Genomic DNA, 17565 nt, shown 5'->3' on the forward strand with positions numbered 1-17565 from the left:
TCACAGACTGATGGGTCACCCTTCAACAAGCACACTCATGTACAGAATTCCAGTACACTAGCTTCCACATACGTCACACAGACATTACAGTACGAGTGCAGATTTTCAGAGTATAAGTGGCAGCAATGTTTCAGACATTTACAAAAACACAATCAGAACTTCATCTTTCAGGCCTCTTGTAAAGTCACTGACAACACTGCTAAAGTCCAAAGTCGGGACGATGTACTCATCCTGCTCTCGTCTCTTCTTCCTCTTTTGAGCACAACTTTTTCTCTTTGCTTGTTAAACATGACTTAAAATGCAGCTGTGCTGACAAACTGCTCGATAGACACTCACTGAAAACGAATTACTGCGTTGTTGACATCGAGGGGTTTACAGGCATTCTGCACAAATGAGGCTAGGTCAGGAAGTACACGTAATATGTTCACCAGCACGTTTTAAGCAATGGAGTCCAAAATAAATAAATATTTATATATGAAATTCAAGTCATGTGTCCACTTTTATCCAGAATATACTCCATGTAATGTGGAAGGGCCCGTTAGGTAGTCATGTTTACTGGACTCTTGTTTTCTGGGCTTTAGGGCTTTGTCCTGGCTGCCCTGCAGGACATTATGTCTGTGAGCATGCTAACACACTAATGTTAGCATTCAGCTCAAACCATAGCCTCACAGAGGCTGCAGACACTTAGACTAGTACATATGAAATTTATGGCAATATCATCACAAGAGCAGTCCGAGATTTGCACAAGCTGATTACAAGCTGCAGTTGTGGGCCAACGCAAGCCCACTTCCTGTGTCAACAATGAGACTACTGGTCTAGAGTTTCTAACTCCAACAGAGCTGCAAGCAAGGCTCCAGATGACCCGCTGAAGATTAAAGGGTAATAAATGTGAAATTTATGTCACTGTCGTCACAAGAACAACTCTCTCATATGACAGTGGTTCCCAATATTACGGTTAATGGGAGAAGCTACACAAAGACGTTCCTCTAATTCCTTTTTCTCCTTCTTGTAAATCAATGTCAGCTCCCACTTTTTCTGCAACATTTAAAATATAAAACTTTGAGTCTCCAGAACAACATAGTCCTCACAGCATCGGTCGCATTGAATGTAAACATGAACAGAGACAGCGTCGGGGCTTGTTTGGCATTTATCTGTTTACTTCTGTTCACAGCATGACTCCATTAGAATAACACTTCCAATCTTTGCTAGATAACATTTGCATTTGAGAATTTACTGAGACTGAAATATGAGATATGATATGAAGTCCCTTTGAGTATTACTGTCATGTTTTAGAGAAGAAATCTCTATCTGGAAATGACAGACTTGAATCTGAGTCGACTTGTGAATCCTGAGTTTAATAAAAACGACTGCAGACACCGTGTGACATCCGCAGACCTCCTGACAGACAACCGAGCCTTCCTCCAAAGAGCACCTTGACTTTATGGCTCGATTTATCCTCCAGCCTTAATTAAACTCCAAGAGCCACAACAGATTTAGAAAGTCCACATCCAGCCAGTTGACAAACACCTTTTATTGCCTCGTGGAAGACAATTAAAAGTGTCTGTCACCCTGTAGCGCTGCAGATAATTGGTTTGCCCTAAACTCAGCCGGCAAACCTGATCGTCGGATAATTCCTCCTCAGCTGGAGAGGAGCGACGCCGGGAGAAAGCGAATCGACATCAGTGAAAAACGCCGCGCAGGTTGATCCGATCTGTCCTTCACAAATATAATCTGTCGAGCACACTCTGTGCTGGCATTTCAGTTTTGGGTTGCTCTGACTCAGAGTGAAGCAGGTGGTCTCCGTGATTCTGCAAGTAAAAGGTCAGCATGACTTCAGGCTCAGTTTTTATTTGTGAGACTCAAATAAACTCCAAAAGAAAAGGAAGGCGATGCAATCCAAAACTCATCACTCACACTTTAACCCACAAACTCTTGTTTTTGGCATTTTAGAGAGAACAAAGCAGGGGGGGGGGGCAAACGCTGACCTCTGTGGCGGTGCGATCACCCTGACCCACAAACTCCAACAGCTCAATGTGAATTTCCTGAAAATCTTCAATCATTTTACTGATAAAGTGATGATTTTGATTATGACTCCAGCTCTTTCCTTTACAGCGCTGCACTTTTACCCGTCCACAAACGCCCAGATTTAGCTGCACTTTAGTTCGGCTCAAGTTAAGAAAGAGAGTCTTTGTTTAACAAGAACAATGTAGAGGATATAAAAACATGGCGAGTGCCTGCTTCTTGTGTCCACCTTCAGTCGTGTTGGTTGATAAACCATTTTTCACGGGTTAATTGAGTTTTAGGTGACTTATTTTTTAGGTTTAAAGAAATTCACTGTCAGAGACTCTTCAGATCAATACATGAACAGTGTTTGTAAAGTTAACAGCCCCAAGTAACTGTGTTAAATAATCGAGATCTCAATTTTGACTAAATCAATTGCAATTAGTGGTTCTTTCAACACTGGAGCAGCCCAACCACCGAGGACACAGGATTCACCTTCTGGGAACCATTAAGGTCAAAGATTACAATAATGAGGGAGACGGTGGTGCAGAGGTGAGCGCCGTTTCCTCCTGGGTTCAAATCCACCAAGTGGCTCACAGGTCCGAGTCCTCACTGGAGACAATCCTCTAACCTTAGTCAGAAAACATACTTTTACTCGTTTTACTGTTACTTGGACCATTTTCCCTGAAATGATCCACCAGGTCAGCGGTGACACAGCGTTGATGTGGGGATAGAAACTTTAACAGGAGACACAGATTCCTTCCAGGTTGCGTGACGATGGGCCTTCAACCTAAAAAATCTACCAAATGAGACATGCAGAGCTACCTGCTGTGGTGACTGCTTGTGAATTTACAGCAGAATTTCAAAATAAATGCACGAGACGTCATGTGAAAGGAAACACTCTCTAGTTTAAGACAATCTCTCTACTCTCGATCTCTCAGTCCTGAACGACGGCTGTGAGGACGTGAACACTTTAAATGTCGTATAAAATAACATTTAAAGCTGAAGAATGAGGATCTTAATGCTTCTGACATTAGAAAACAAACTCAGCACAAAGACGACATCCAGCCAGCTACAGCTAATGCGACCTGACAGCAGATCTACGACAAATGAAGGTCTGATTCACGGCTCCCTCCGGACTCCATTATGTAACAGACGTAAAGGCTCTGAATCAAAGTGTGAACCGGACTTCATACTTTTCTGCAGACCTTCTGGAAAGTGGCAGGTCTTTGGAGGCTTTAAAAAGCATTCGTTGTGTTGTTGTCTAACGTTGGCGGTCAAAGCAAACAGAACATTCAGTTCTCACACCTCAGAGCCTCCGGTGACGAGGACAGAGGGGAGGGTGACGTCCGTTACTGTTTCAAAGTTCCTCTGCCAGCAGGCTTCACAAAACCACAAATATTTTATTGATTAAAAGGAAGATTATTTGGTGCACCGTCACAGTGTCCCAGAACCCATAATGAGATTTTTGAATCTCTTGTTTTGTTCCAAAACCAAAAGCTCTTCAGTTTCCTGTGACGCAAAACAGAAGGAAAAACAAACTATTATTCAAAACTGCTCAACAGCACATCATCAGTGGTGCAGTAACAGAGTATAAATACTGAGGTAATCGAGTTAGTTCTGCTCGCAAACAAGCTCTGAAAACACAGACGTGCTCCATCGCTGTCTTGCTCTGACTTTGGTGAAGTTTGGTGAGGTCAGCTTCACATTAACCATTCATCCACCAGCTGCAGGTTTCTGTTAGATGTTCTCCATCTCTCAGTATTTTTTCACAGAAGAAGACGAGTCAGAGCCCATCAAGCTCAAACCTTCTGTCGAGGTTGTTTCTGCTACGTGCAGATTATTAAAAAACAGAAATCTTAATTTAAACAAGCCTAAAATTCCGACAGACAATATTTCAGTTCAAGAGTTTTCAAATAAATGACTAAATCTGTATTAAGGGCTCATTAAAATATGTTGAAGTGATTTATTCAGCGTTGCTTCGCATTCAGACTTGTTCTCATCCTGCTAAAGAGTGTTATCTCACTTCTAATTCATATTTAATACTCGAGCTTTCAGCTCTTTGAGCTCTTAAAAGACAAAAGACATAAATTCAGATGACAACTTGTCAACTCTCCAACTGCTGCTGTCATGATAATTTGGGATCCTAAAAATTGGGCTGTGATACAGAAAAGGCTGAAAAAATGACTGTTCTGACATTTATTTTGTACAAAAAGACAAAACTGCCGTCAAATTAAGTGCAGAAATGTTCCCGCCAACTCCTGAGCTATTATTTTCTCAAAGAGCAGAAAAATCAATTTTCAATTTTCTCCATTTGACTCCAGCAACCGGTCCTGCTCTTTTCTGCTCCGTGTCTCAGGATAAGAGGAAATTCTCTGGGAAGTCTTTGGGCTCATCATACCTAAACTCTAATTATTCAAATTAGGAGACAAAAAGCAAAGTTTAACTCAAATATCTGGAGTTTATTCAGGATGCGATCGTCCAGGAGACGATAAAGACCCTCTGACATGAAAAACTGAGTCACAGAAACAACAAGTCCTGAGTGTAATCATCTCAGAAACTCCCACCGCTGCCTGTGCTCGTGTTTATGAAACAACAGACGTGTCATCAATCAGGGGCGTCTGCATGGAAACACTTAAAACTGCCTGATATGTAGAATCCTGGAGAAGGTATTGTGTCTGTGCCAGAAATATGATTAATGTTGTTTCTGCTGCTATCTGCTGTGCTGTGAATAAATTGATATTTTGGTTGTTTTTTCCTCACAAGGGGACGGAAAGCAGAAGGAACATCTTGTCATTTATCATCTGTTTGTTTCTGCTTCATTACGAGGAATAAAACGCTTGTTAAACAGCCAAAACACACACGGCATCGCCCAAAATTCAGCTTTGTGTTTGCTTCGCTCCTCATCGTCGGCCTCAAACTGACACTTCTGCAAAGACTTTAAGGAGAAAAACATTACAAATACTGAGGACGCCCTGTGCTTAAAGCCAAAAGTGAATCCTTAGATGTTTGTGCATTTCCAGATTTTAATCCCAGGGTTTTTACTTCTGCAAAAAAATATTTGGGGGGAATAAAAAGTACTAAAGACTCTTCAAACCAAAACCCTCCTGTGATTGCTTTGGTTTGGTTTCTGCCGACTGCCCATCTGTCTGCAAACACTCACCAACTACTTGCTGAGACTTGGGGAAGTGTAGCACAAACAGGAAGTGGACAGCATTTGACTTTTCCCTGTTTCATACACATACCATAAGTATTTGGATCCATGCAAACTTCCCAGGGATCCAGTGCAGCCCTGCATGCACACTGTTCCCTGATGAACTGACCCCCGTCTACATTTTCACAACCCAGCCGTGGAGACAAATTACTCCAGACGTCTGCTGTGCACCGCTCACGTGCCGCAGGACTGTAACTGCACCATAAAGCAGGATTATTCTCGTACCTTCAGCTTTTAGCCTCTTTTCAGGGTTTTAAAGGTGGTTTGCTTCCATGTGGAGTATATCACCACGGCAAGTGCAGACACAGAGTAGTCTGCTCCAGATGAGACACCAACATGTACAAACCACCGCCTACTGATCGGTTCCCTGGAAAACAGCGTCACCATTCCTGGAAGCTCCCTCAGAGCTCACAGTGCAGATCGTAAGACAGAGTCTTTAGCTTTTAAAGACTGAAGTCTTGAAGTCTTTTGCACTCAAGCATCAGTAAGAAATCCAGATTCTTAGGGGCTTTTTTAATCGTGGCTGCAAGTTTACAGTGATTTTATTATCCTATCAGCCTTTAAATAGTGATATGATCCTAAAACAGGGAACCTAAGACCGGTTTGCTTGTTGAACCTGCATTAAGTTCAGACTACTTACTGAATTAAATCCTGTTTTTATGGGTTCTTCACTTCCTCCCAGACTCTGAAAGGCTGCCGGAGTTCCAGCTGAAAGAACATAACTCTTGCTGCAGGAATAACCTGATTTAAGCAGCAAATCAATGTCCCTGAAAATGCTGTTATCGTCAGATCTTCCTGAAGCTTAACGACGGGACAGTGATGCTGATAAATGTGCTACAGCGCTGTTCTGGTCTCACTTACCACTCAAAGCGCCTAAAACACACATGTTCGTACCGCTCTTTATAAAACTGTGTACGCTGTAAAGCTTTCAGACTCTCACTCCGCTGCTTTGTGTTTGTAGTTTAAGCTTTATTTCAGAAACATGCTGCTCTGCCTCTTTTCTCACTCGTAGCTCGGATTGATAAACCTGAGATGATCGAGCCGGAGAACCACCTTCGTGTGACTGCTGCTAGTTCGAGGGAGGCCAGATTCAGTTAGAGCCGGGCCTATAATCAAAGGCCTGGGAACAGTAAGTCAGCTGTGCAAAGCTGATTGGTTGGCTGTTGGCCCATTTGAAGTCATGGTGTTTCTATCAACCGATTCACCCACGAAGCAAGCCGTTGTTTTTCTTACAGTCACTGTTTTTGCTTTAAAATCATCATGATTTTAAATTTAGACAAAAGTTTTTAGCAGCTCCAGCCCGCTCCGACTCATTTCACACAGCGACAGGATCCTGAATAAAGAAGACGCTAAAAGGGAAGCTCTGTGTGCAGACTTGACAGACAGGCTTGTTTTGTTTGCCTCCATCTTTAAATTTAAACTTGGCCGCAGGCTGACAGCAGCCGTCCTCCCTCTTTCTAGCTGGGACACCTGCAGCATGCTGGCAGGAGTCTAAAGAGGGGAAAGCATGTCCTCCACTACTTTTATATTAAAGTTTTAGGTGCCGTATATACAGATATCGATTTATTGTGCATTATTTAGTTATGCAGTTATAGATTTGTTGTATAGTATTTGAAGTAACTACAGCTTTGTGGAGCAGTAAGTCAGACCTGCCTGCACGGTGAGGTGAAAATGTTACAACTGCTGACCAGCAGGTAAATCCATCACTGACTAGTTTTGGACATATTTGGGAGAATTTTTGTTTTATTTTGTAAATTTCTGAATAAGATGACAGGATAGCGCCTCCCTCCTGTTTATATTGAGTCAGGGTGGAGGCTGCACACAGACACTGATGTGTGTTTGGCAAAGAAACCTAAAAAGATGCAAAGGACACAGACTTTACTTCAACAAGCTGTGCAGCCATATACTGCGACTCACTTTTGCATTTTTTATTTTTATCTGTGGTTAAAGAAACAGGAAGTGCGCTGGATATCATGTTATCAGCAGCTGCTCTTTCAAAATAAGAGCGAGGGGATTGTTTAAATCAGCGGTGGATGGCATTGTTATTTTAGATGGATTAAAAAGAAGATGACAACCCAAACATATTTACATGTATCCATTATAGTGTGTGTGCGAGAAACGCTGTCCTGTTAGTTCTTGATTTCAAATGCAAATTATTCACGTTGTCTCATTATCATGTTGAAAAACAGGTCAGCAGAGATTAATGTGCCTCATCGCTGTCACTGATGACATTACCACAGCGACACCTGAACCACAGCCCTCTACCTGCTCGTCACTATTCCCCTCCACCCCTCCAGCTTGGCAGGAAGATTACTGAAGGGTGGATGTTGTTCTCATCATCAGCTGCTCGGCTAAACGGCCTCCGAGTGTAAACAGTAAACAGCATCGACAGAACATCAATATTCATCCGCAGCTCTGTTCATGTCGGAGCCGCTGCTGAAAATTTAATCGCGCCTGTTACACTTTCCCCAAGTAAATTTGTCGTGTTCGAGCTTCCTGGCACACACGTACGAGCCACTGAGCGTGCTCCGTGGGGCGAGGCAGAGGACTTTGAAAGGATCTCCCAGGAGGCGAGCGTTTAAAAGCCTCGCGCAGGGCCAAATTATACAGTATGATTTCATTTATCTTGGCGAGGGTGAGTGAGCTCCGTCCCGGCTGTCAGGGAACATAACCCGACTCAGCCCGAGCGAAGCGCCCCGACAAAATAAAAGCAGATCGTGACTAAGTGCTCCTCGTCCTGTCGGGAAACAGCCGACTGCTATTAATTACAGCCCATCTCTGCTGACATTTCCCCAGTTTTCAGGTGACATTAAGGCAAAAATAACTGTAGAGTTTGATTTCTTTCACTTCTTTGCTCCACCTGCCCGTCCAGGCACTCGTCCAAGTCCTGCCATTTTACTGTATGAGATTTATTACTCATACTGCAGCTGTGTAAGTAAGAAGTAGAGCAGGGGAGCTGGAGAAAGCCACAGGAATTAACTTGTTTTGACCAAGAAATAAAATACTTGTGTGCCACGGGTTTCAAACTTAAAGCTTGAATGACCACAGTCACAGTGAGACTACAAACAGCCGACACAAGAAGGACCGATTTACAACCGATTTACTTCCTCTACGCTGGGTTTTATCAAAATCTTAATCTACATTTGTGAGTAAATCATTAAATAAAGAGCAAACTGATGCCTGACTCTGTTTGAACCACATCAGCTGTTGATAACTGGCTGTAGTGTTATTTTTGTTAACCGGTGAAGCTGGCTAGTTTACTGGACTGATGATCATTGGGAAATCATCCAACTCTGGGTTTCCATGTACAATTGTTATGTGAGTATTTAGAGTTCAACAACAGGTGGAGCTAAATCTCCACCTGCTTCCATTAAACCACTGCAGATGAAGAAGAAGCGAACGAGTGAATATCAATAAAGTAGAGAATAAAATAGGCAACATGACGAGGATTTCTAATGGTTACAGTTTCTACCTGAACTCAGAAGAGCTGAATTTTTACACAGGTTTTCGATTCCATTTATTTAAAATTATTTAAAATTCAATCATGAAAAGTCGATTTCAGGCTTTCAGACAGAAACAAGTTCAGCATTTAACCATTTTAATGCCGCTGATCTTGGATCCAGTTATAGGCTGTTTACTGGACGATGGGGCAACATTCAGTTTCTGGATATTTCTGATAGAGTCGGTCCAGACCAGGCCCAAGATTTCCACTTCCCTCCACACGTTACTGAATCCAAATGCAAAAATTGTGAAATTTTCAAAAAGGCAAATACAAAGCTCAGAGTTATTCAGGTAAAGATGCTTGTTTATTGGAAACTGAAGTGAAACTATTTTCAATGATGAAAGATGAAAAAATTATGGTTCTCACCAAAGATAATCATCAAGACTAACTTCTGTTTCATCAGATTACCTCGATGACATCACTCAGATCCAAGAGCAGAAAAAACAGCCTGTCTAAGGCTACGTTCACACTGCAGGTCTTAATGCTCAATTCCGATTTTTTGATCAAATCCAATTTTTTTGTCTGCTTGTTCACACTACAAATAAAATGCCACAGCAAACGCGCTCTAGTGTGAACGCTCAAAGCGGCCCGCATGCGCAAAAGAAGACGTCACACACAACGCGCTCTGTTTAGACCCAGAGCAAACAGTGTTGTTTGACTGATGGCCCTTAATATAAAGACTTCGGACTTTACGTTTCCCAATTTTTGCTTTAAGTTATTTTGTTATTTACATAATAATGTAAATAACCTAATAATGATCCTTATTGCTGTTTTAGAGGAGCGGTGCTTCAAAGGATAGTTGCAGATTTCTGTCAGAATCTGCAGATTATACAGTACAAATAAAATGTTCACGTTGTCTTCCCAACAGTTTCACTGACATCTACACTGGATGGCCAGGAAGCGTTCGCGATGTCTTCTCCGGCGCTGATAATTGGCGTCTGTCTTGTGTCAGTGACGTAAAAGACGGATTTAATGCGACATGACCGTTCAAACAGCAGTCGCTTTCTAAAACATCGGATATGTATCGGATTCAGGACCACATACGAAAGTGACCCAGATCGGATTTGAAAATATTGGATTTGTGCCGTTCACACTGTCATACCAAGATCGGATACGGGTATAGGGTAAAAAAATCGGATTTGATGCGCTTTCGCCTGCCGTGTGAACGTAGCCTGAGTGTTCAGGGCGATCAGAGACCTTCATACGCTGACCTCGTTTTTTCAAACTTTGACCGTGTTAAATATGAACATCCACGACTGGAACAGGAGATATACAACAGGAAACAAGGAAATAAGGAAAAGCAGAAAAGGCCCTTTTAAGCATTTAATTGGCTGAAAAACAGCTTTAAACCACATCCTCGGATACAGCGAGGGGAGTCTGCTGAACATATGTGCCTCCAGAAAAATAAGCATCCCAAATGAAACGGTTGGTAGGCCACAAAATTACACAGTGCAAACATATGGAGGACAGAGCTGACGTACGAGCAGCCGACTTCAAAGTCTGAGCTCCAGACTCGCCGATCTTACTTGTTCTCGCAGTAATCTGCCGATTATGGCAGAACGTTTTACCTGCGGACGACTTTACGTCCAAACACCTCACCCGAACAAACAAACAAGACGAGAACCCTGAAAACTCTGTGGGCCACGCTACATTTACGCTCTTCAGACAGAGTCGGGACATCGCTGCACAAAGCTCGAGCTCCCTGCTGCTTTTCAGACCTTTACAGCTGCATCAGCATAAATCACGTCTCTAAAAAGTGAAAAACTGGGCACTTCAGGGTCGCATCAGTTCTAGAGAGGGTGCAAACTTTCTCTCCCACAGTCTGGGAACGCTGTTGAAATAAATATATCAGAAACATGAAGAAAAACTGCTGGCCAGTATTTCCCCGCTTCAGCAGAAAGCCTTGAATATTGTTTGCGATGATTCTCCCGCAGCAGCTTCCACTTTCACACGTGAAGGTTCAGAAATCTATTTAAGGCTTCTGAAGAGTAAACTTTTGGCACTTTTTCCTGTGGAGCTCTTTGTAATTATTTATGGTTGGTGTGTTTTTAATCTGTTGAATTGCAGACCTTGTATGCTTAACTTTCTTACTTATGAAATCTTCCAATGTCAACAAAAACAGCAACAATGTAAACTTAAAAAAAGAAATCACCTGGGTTTGGGTAAAAACTTGGATGCATCACTGAGTCGTGATGTTCTCCAATAGATACAGATTTCTTTACGGTATCTTGGTTTGAATCAGCCGAATTGCAGCTGAGAGCTCCGCTGTTAGTTTGGCTCTTTTTAAAGGGATTTATCAACCAAAGGTAAACTTGAGAAGATTTTTCAGCGCGGTAACAGCAGCCGAGACACAATCATCAGTCAAGCAGAATCTGCAAATGAAAATGGAGAATTTGTATGAACATCGAAGGACTTCAGGAAAGGAAACTTTCTGATTTCAGGTTTCAGTTCGAGCTATCGTGCCCGTCGTGTTCGGTACATGCAGGCTAGCAGGTCTTACTGCCTCTTCTGTGCAGACACAATAATGCAATGTTGGAGTTCCAACATCCAGCACGAAGAGAAAGTGACGTAAGCTTTAGTAGAAAGAAGCACTGAATCCCCATTAACCTTCTTTACATTCAGGAATGAACAACTTAACCTCCATTAATTAGTGAACATTAGCAGTAAACTGAAGATAAACTGTATTAAGTTACAAACTTTTGCTGATCAGTTTAACCTTTTGTTCTTCTTTATAATTTTACTAATTTATGCTTTATTCTAATGGAAACCCCGAGGCCGCTGGGATCTTATTATATTCTCGGTCCTAATGAGAATATAATGTGTGTGAACTCGACCGTCGTTCTGACTCGAGCTGTGCAACGTCGAGTTTCAGGACTGCGCTGCATCGTTGTGCTTTTATTGCACAGGCAAAAGTTTCCGGAAGAGACTTGGGTGGACCGCTTTTGCATGTTGATAACTGCCATCATTGATTTTGGGGTTTGTTTTTCCCCCTTCTGAGTAAAGGTTGTGATCATTTTACTAATGGACAGTGTCCTTGCTTTTATTTTGAAAGTTCAGTCGATGTAAACAGGTCCTTGTTGTGTTACTCTAAGGGCTTGTTGGGTTGCAGTTGTGCCGTCTTGTCCTGCTCTAACTGCCACTTTGGACTACAGCTGGAGACAGAAGTCCTCCTCCAGCTCTGGACATCCACCCCGAGCTGGTGGAGAGCTGTTTGCTTGCCTCTACACTGAGGTCATCGAGCTGAATGAGGACCACCGTCGCCAGAAGCCAGACAGAGTTCATCTACAGAAGATGAATTTCTGATGTCACAAATAGTAATTGGTATTAATTAACAGAAGAACACTGGGTGTGTCTTCATTGATACACCACGAACGCAGTCCAATACAGCTCACAGACAGGAAACACATGGATGTATGATACAGGTCCTGATACACAGGTTGAAAAGCTGCCAGGTAAACAGCTCACACATCCATCCCGTCCACTTCCTTTGCCCAAATTTCCTCTAACTTAAAGTAACTGGAAACGACGGCAGCAAATGGAAACCAAACTCCAAGCTTCACGTCGCCCCCTCAGCAGCAGATGGCTGGTGTCACAAATGCTTTTCCACATCTTATATTTTACACTTCAGTACCAGAGAATATTGGTTTGCTATGAATGCTTGATGTTTCTCCAGGGCTGCATTTTCCCTTCAAACCCTGCGGCAGGCTGCTTCCAACAAAGTGCCAAAAGTCATTTTGTTCCGTCTCTCCCAAGACGGTGAAAGCTCGTCGTTTATTCTGTTTTTCAGACGAACACCAGTTCTGAAAGAAACGCAGTCAATTATTATCTGGTATCAAGACTCAGTCCTGTGCCACGCGCTTATTGTTATGCATGGAGCGCTGACTGTGTGAATTAGGCTTTCCGTGCTAAAAATCAAGGTATTTGGTTTGTTTAGTGACTCGGAACATTTTCATTTGCCTCTGCAGAACGTGGCATTATGTTCTGATGAGGATCGCGGCGCTCGTCTGCGAGGAAAACGCTCCATTTCTTAATGCAAACAGCGCGAGTGGCCCGAGCAGAAGCAATTCAGAGGTTCATTAATAAAACATGAGTGAGGCGGGTTATTCCAGAGTGACAGCTAACACTCATTTACATGACTGCTGCTCTTTTCCTTTAAATATTTCATAAAAGAAGAAGAACAGAATAACGGTGCAATGAATGCATGAATATTAGATATTGATGCAGCAGGATGCAAACACGATCGCAAATTGCATCGACTAAAATCCCTGTCAGGGTGCATTACACTAAGAGTAAGTGATAGGCTTACAGAAGCTCGGTGCTCGCTCACCGCAGAGGTCACGAGGAGGGTGTTTGTAGGGATGCTGGACGTGAGGTGCAGCTCATTGTGTTATTATATGACAGAGCACGCTGTGGTGCTTTTAAAGGGAAAATACCAATATTTTCACTTTCCTCATAAATGTGACAGTTTCCAATACTGCATTCAAACTAGTTTTTTCATAAACAGTTTTAGTCTATATATAATCAACAGTTAATTAGTTGTATAACAGCTAATTAATTTCCATGATGAAAACAATCTGGAGGCGGAGGCACAGTCATTAGCAGCACATTTAAAGCTTTAATATTTAAATTTTCTTGACTATAAAACGTTCCATGCCTGGTTCAGGCTCCTTGTAAAAACAGAAGCTTACAGTCAACTCTTTCTCACTGGTATTTTTTTATCAGTGACTCTTTTTACTTGAAAAACAACCATTAACAAACCACTGATACCCCGCACACCAACAAAAGACCCCAAAAAGCTGATCCTCCCAGTTTGAATCTGAATAAAATCAACAGTAGCGCAGTCACGAGTCAGCGTTCTGCTGCTAGTCTGCTGTTAGCTGGTTTGCACAGCTTGTTCTCACACTCCATGTGCGAACAACCACCGGCCAAAGCAGCGATACATAAATGACACTGTCCAGGGTTCCTACAGCCACCAGAGATTTCAGAGTTTTTAAGGTGTTTTTCAAAAGATCTGCATGAACTTTAAGTCCAACCATCCAACAAACCAGGAGACATCAGCCTCCTGGTTCTTGTACTCTGTGCCGAGCTCATTAAAACAAATGTTTCCTCACCTGCATCCACAAAGGGAAACGTGTAGGAGCTGCCTCATCGTACGCGTCGCAAACACTTCCTGCACAAAGTGATTTCACAGAGTTCACTTGTCCTCTCGTCTTTGACAGTCAGACAACTTGGCTTTAAAAAGTATGCATGTTGTTTCCTCTGTTAGCCTAGCTTGTGTGATATTAATGCCCATCAGTAAATTATTGAAAAAAATCTATTACTGCTTGTTTTCAGAAAAAACAATGAATAAAATCGACTCCCTTCACGCCTGAAAGACTGACCGAAGACTTTTAAATACCAATTATTTCCATATTTTCAGATTAATTAATTTAATACATTTTAAGACTCTTTAAGGACCTGCAGGAACGCTGCTAATCGTTTACTGTAAGTCATGTAAGCTGTGCAGCGACTGAGAGACCAGCGTGGATTCTCTACATCTTAGTAGTTTCGTGTGATGCTGAGATACATTTGCTAACGTGCTAGCTCCTCCTGGCAACTCGGCAAAAATGGAGAAGCCAGAAATGAAGGAGGAAGAGGAGGAGGAAGAGTCTGATACATGAGCTGTGAGATGTTGTTCTTCCAGTTTATAGATGTTGTTGCAAACTGATGTTCATTTCATGTTGTTTGTCAGAAATTTGCTTTAGAGATGAAAAAAAGTATTCTGTCTCCTTCTTGCTTTCAGACAACATAACTAACTGTTTTGAGATATACTGTAGAGACTTTTAAAACAGATGTGTGTGTGTGACGTGTTTGAAATGTGCAGAAAGTTTGGAAGATGAGCAGAAGTCTTCCTCAGAGCTTTGAGGCCTGATCACTTTAAACTTTAACATTTAGGAGGAGTTTAGTTTCGTCTCGTTAGTGTTTCGTGATTTCTTTGTGCTTCTCTTTCCTCTCAGCTGCTTCTCCCTGGTCTGAATCTGATGGAGGTTTCTTCCTTCCCACTGTCACCGAGCACTGCAGAGGGACTCAGATATTTGGAGCCATCTCTGATATTTACCATGCAATATGAAACTGTATATTAAATGTGTCCGATGCATTAAAATTGAACTGAAGTGGGCTCACATCAGTCAGAGCTGGTACCCGACTGCAGGTCCATCCCAGGCAAACAGAAGAGTAAATCATGTGTATGTGTGAGTCAGCAGGGATTGTATTAAATGAGAAAAGCAGAGATTAATTATTTGAATGTGACACAGGCCGTCTGAGAGCCTCGCTGTGTTTTCCTCCCACACATAAAGACTGAATATAAGAAATGAAGTGTGGGACACCGCGGGGGTCCACTCAGAGTGTCCCTCCACCCACCTGCTCCCCTGAAACCTGCACGCCTGCTTCCAAGTGCTCTGCTGATGTTCCTGTAAATGCAGTTTTAAAGCACGCTGCATTTGCAGCTTTTGCCATTTTCAATACATTACAGAAGCAAACTGTGCCAAAATTTTCAAGGTGCACTTAAAACATTTTATTTTGCATTTGACTCTTGTTTTTATGTCAATATAACTGAACCTGCTTCTGTGCATGCACGAGAACAGATCAGCTGCTCGGTTTCTTCATTAACGTCGGTCTTTAGCTCTGGTTTCTTTCAGAATTTCTTTCTCTTCGTTTCACAGGTTTGTGTATGTTTTACACTGTGTTGGTGTTTGTTTGTCCATTTTTGAATATTTTGTTTGTTTGTTTTTTCCCACATTTTTAATGTTTTCATATTTGTGAAGCCTCTGAAACTTTACATGTGCAAATAAAATCGACTCAACATTCCTGCTTCAGAAAACAGACGGACTGGAAAACAGGAGGAAACATCTTCAGTCAACAGTTTGGCCAAATTTATCAAAAGAACAGCAGCAAAATTTATTGAGACAGAGACGTCTTAAACTAAAAATGCTAAATCTAAACTCTGAGTTAAATTAAATGAAAATAAAATTATAAGTATAAAACAACAATCACCGACAAAGTGACTGCAGCGGATCATCAGAAGCCTCCACATGGATCCAGTCATGACAACATGGACCAGATATACAACTCGGATCAGCTGTGAGATCATAAACAGCTCTTTAGGAATACATGTGTGGATACAGCAGATTAAATTCACACCTCACAGACAAAACTGACTCCCAGCAGCAGGAATATTAACCCGACTCTTCATATTTCAGCTCGAAGCTCAAACAGGCCAACAGACACTGACATGCAGGACGATCAGGATCCAGTGAGATTCAAAGGTCACCACGGACTCGGCAGCAGCAGCTCCAACAAGTCCCCGAATCACAGAAGACGTGCCCACGGGAATATCACACATACAGACCCGCGCGCACATCTCGGCATCAGATTAGGGTTATTCTGGCAAAGCACAGAGGCTGATTTACAGCAGGAGCAGGGGGAGGTGGAGGAGGTGGAGGTCTTACCTGTGCAGTCCTTTCCTTTGCCTTTGCACTCGCCGCTCTGAGGATAAGACCCCCGAGCCTCCAGCAGCAGAGACAGCAGACAGGCGGACACCAGGCACCGGACGACCCCGCCGGGACGCCCGCGATGCCTCGCAGGGCCTGACAGCATCGCGAAGAAGCCGATCCGACCTGCAGACGCCGGCGGGTGCAGCGCTCGGATGTCGGTTCAGGTGGAAAGCACAGCTTAATCCCGGGTGCAGCAGGCGGAGGCTGGCTCACGCTGTGCCCCACTGACGGAGAGCGCAGAGGGGGGAAGGTGGAGGAATGTGCGGGTAAAGCTCGCCGGATCCGCGTTCAGGAAGTCTGGGAGGCGGTCCGGTTCGTCCGGGCAGGGAGCATCCTCCCCCTGCGTCCGCGCCTCTATGTTCAGGCAGACCGAGCTGCACCGGCTGGATCCGGCTATCTGTCTCGCGCCGCACACGAAATGATCCCGCGCGTCGTGGATCCGTCACGGAGCTCAGCGGGGCGCTCCGGCTCACAGACGCGCTGCAACCACAACAAAGAGATCCGGACCGAGCGCAGGGAGGACGGGCGGGCTGGTCACGTGATGGGACGCAACGCTCCCCTCCACCTCCACGCCCCTGACGCACGCGCGCGCGCACGCACACCTTGAGCTGCAGAAGGCTGCAGTGAAAGAAGCTCCGGCAGGTCGCGGAGCTGAACGCGTCAGCCCACATCCACGGCCGGAAGCACGTGCGACACCGAACGTGACGGTTTTGTTCAGTATCGTTAACAATGCAAGAAGAAGCACGTGACACTTTAGAAGGAAGCGTGTCCACTCAGGACGTGGAACCGTTCCAGTGGAGGCTGTTGTTCCACCAGCAGCTGCTCGGAATCCGGTTCAGACAGTTTTCACATGTTTCTATTAAGAAGTCCCGGGAGAAAGGCGGGAACGATCTCACGGGAACAATCTCACGGGAACAAGCTGCTAAACTCTTCTGAAACCAAACAGTCACGTGATTAATAATCAGCACGAGTCACGATGAAAATGATTATCAGTCCCGCTTCATGTGTCCCGTCTTTGCTTATAAACAGACTGAGATTCATGAAGAGTCTGTGCATTAAATAAAGAAATGACCTCTGTGACTCTGTTGCACCTACATGATCATCAGTCCTTTGTGGACACTTGAAACTCTGTTTTAGAGCCACTGTTGAATTTTCTGCTCCCCTCTGATCTCTTAAAAACAACACTTTAATGTCACTGAGACTTTGCCAGAAACTGATCACAGCTTCTACTTTCTGACAAAAACATTCTTTGTGGCTCGACATGACTTCATGTCATTGATGGGAGAAATGTTTGGCACCTGTTTCACAGATTATAG

At 43.4% G+C, this 17565-nt stretch overlaps 1 protein-coding gene across 1 annotated transcript in view; it reads right to left on the reverse strand.

Annotated features, from left to right (window-relative positions):
- The window catches only part of tmeff1a (transmembrane protein with EGF-like and two follistatin-like domains 1a), a 114826-nt gene extending 97896 nt beyond the window's left edge, over window positions 1-16930 (reverse strand). Inside the window, exon 1 of the mRNA XM_005457649.4 lies at window positions 16205-16930. Within this exon, the coding sequence (XP_005457706.1) occupies window positions 16205-16352 (148 nt within the window). The 5' untranslated portion in view covers window positions 16353-16930. The remainder of the gene's footprint in view (window positions 1-16204) is intronic.
- Window positions 16931-17565: the final 635 nt, after the last annotated feature.

This window comes from Oreochromis niloticus, linkage group LG18 (genome assembly GCF_001858045.2).
Source record: "Oreochromis niloticus isolate F11D_XX linkage group LG18, O_niloticus_UMD_NMBU, whole genome shotgun sequence".
Taxonomy (NCBI): Eukaryota; Metazoa; Chordata; class Actinopteri; order Cichliformes; family Cichlidae; genus Oreochromis; species Oreochromis niloticus.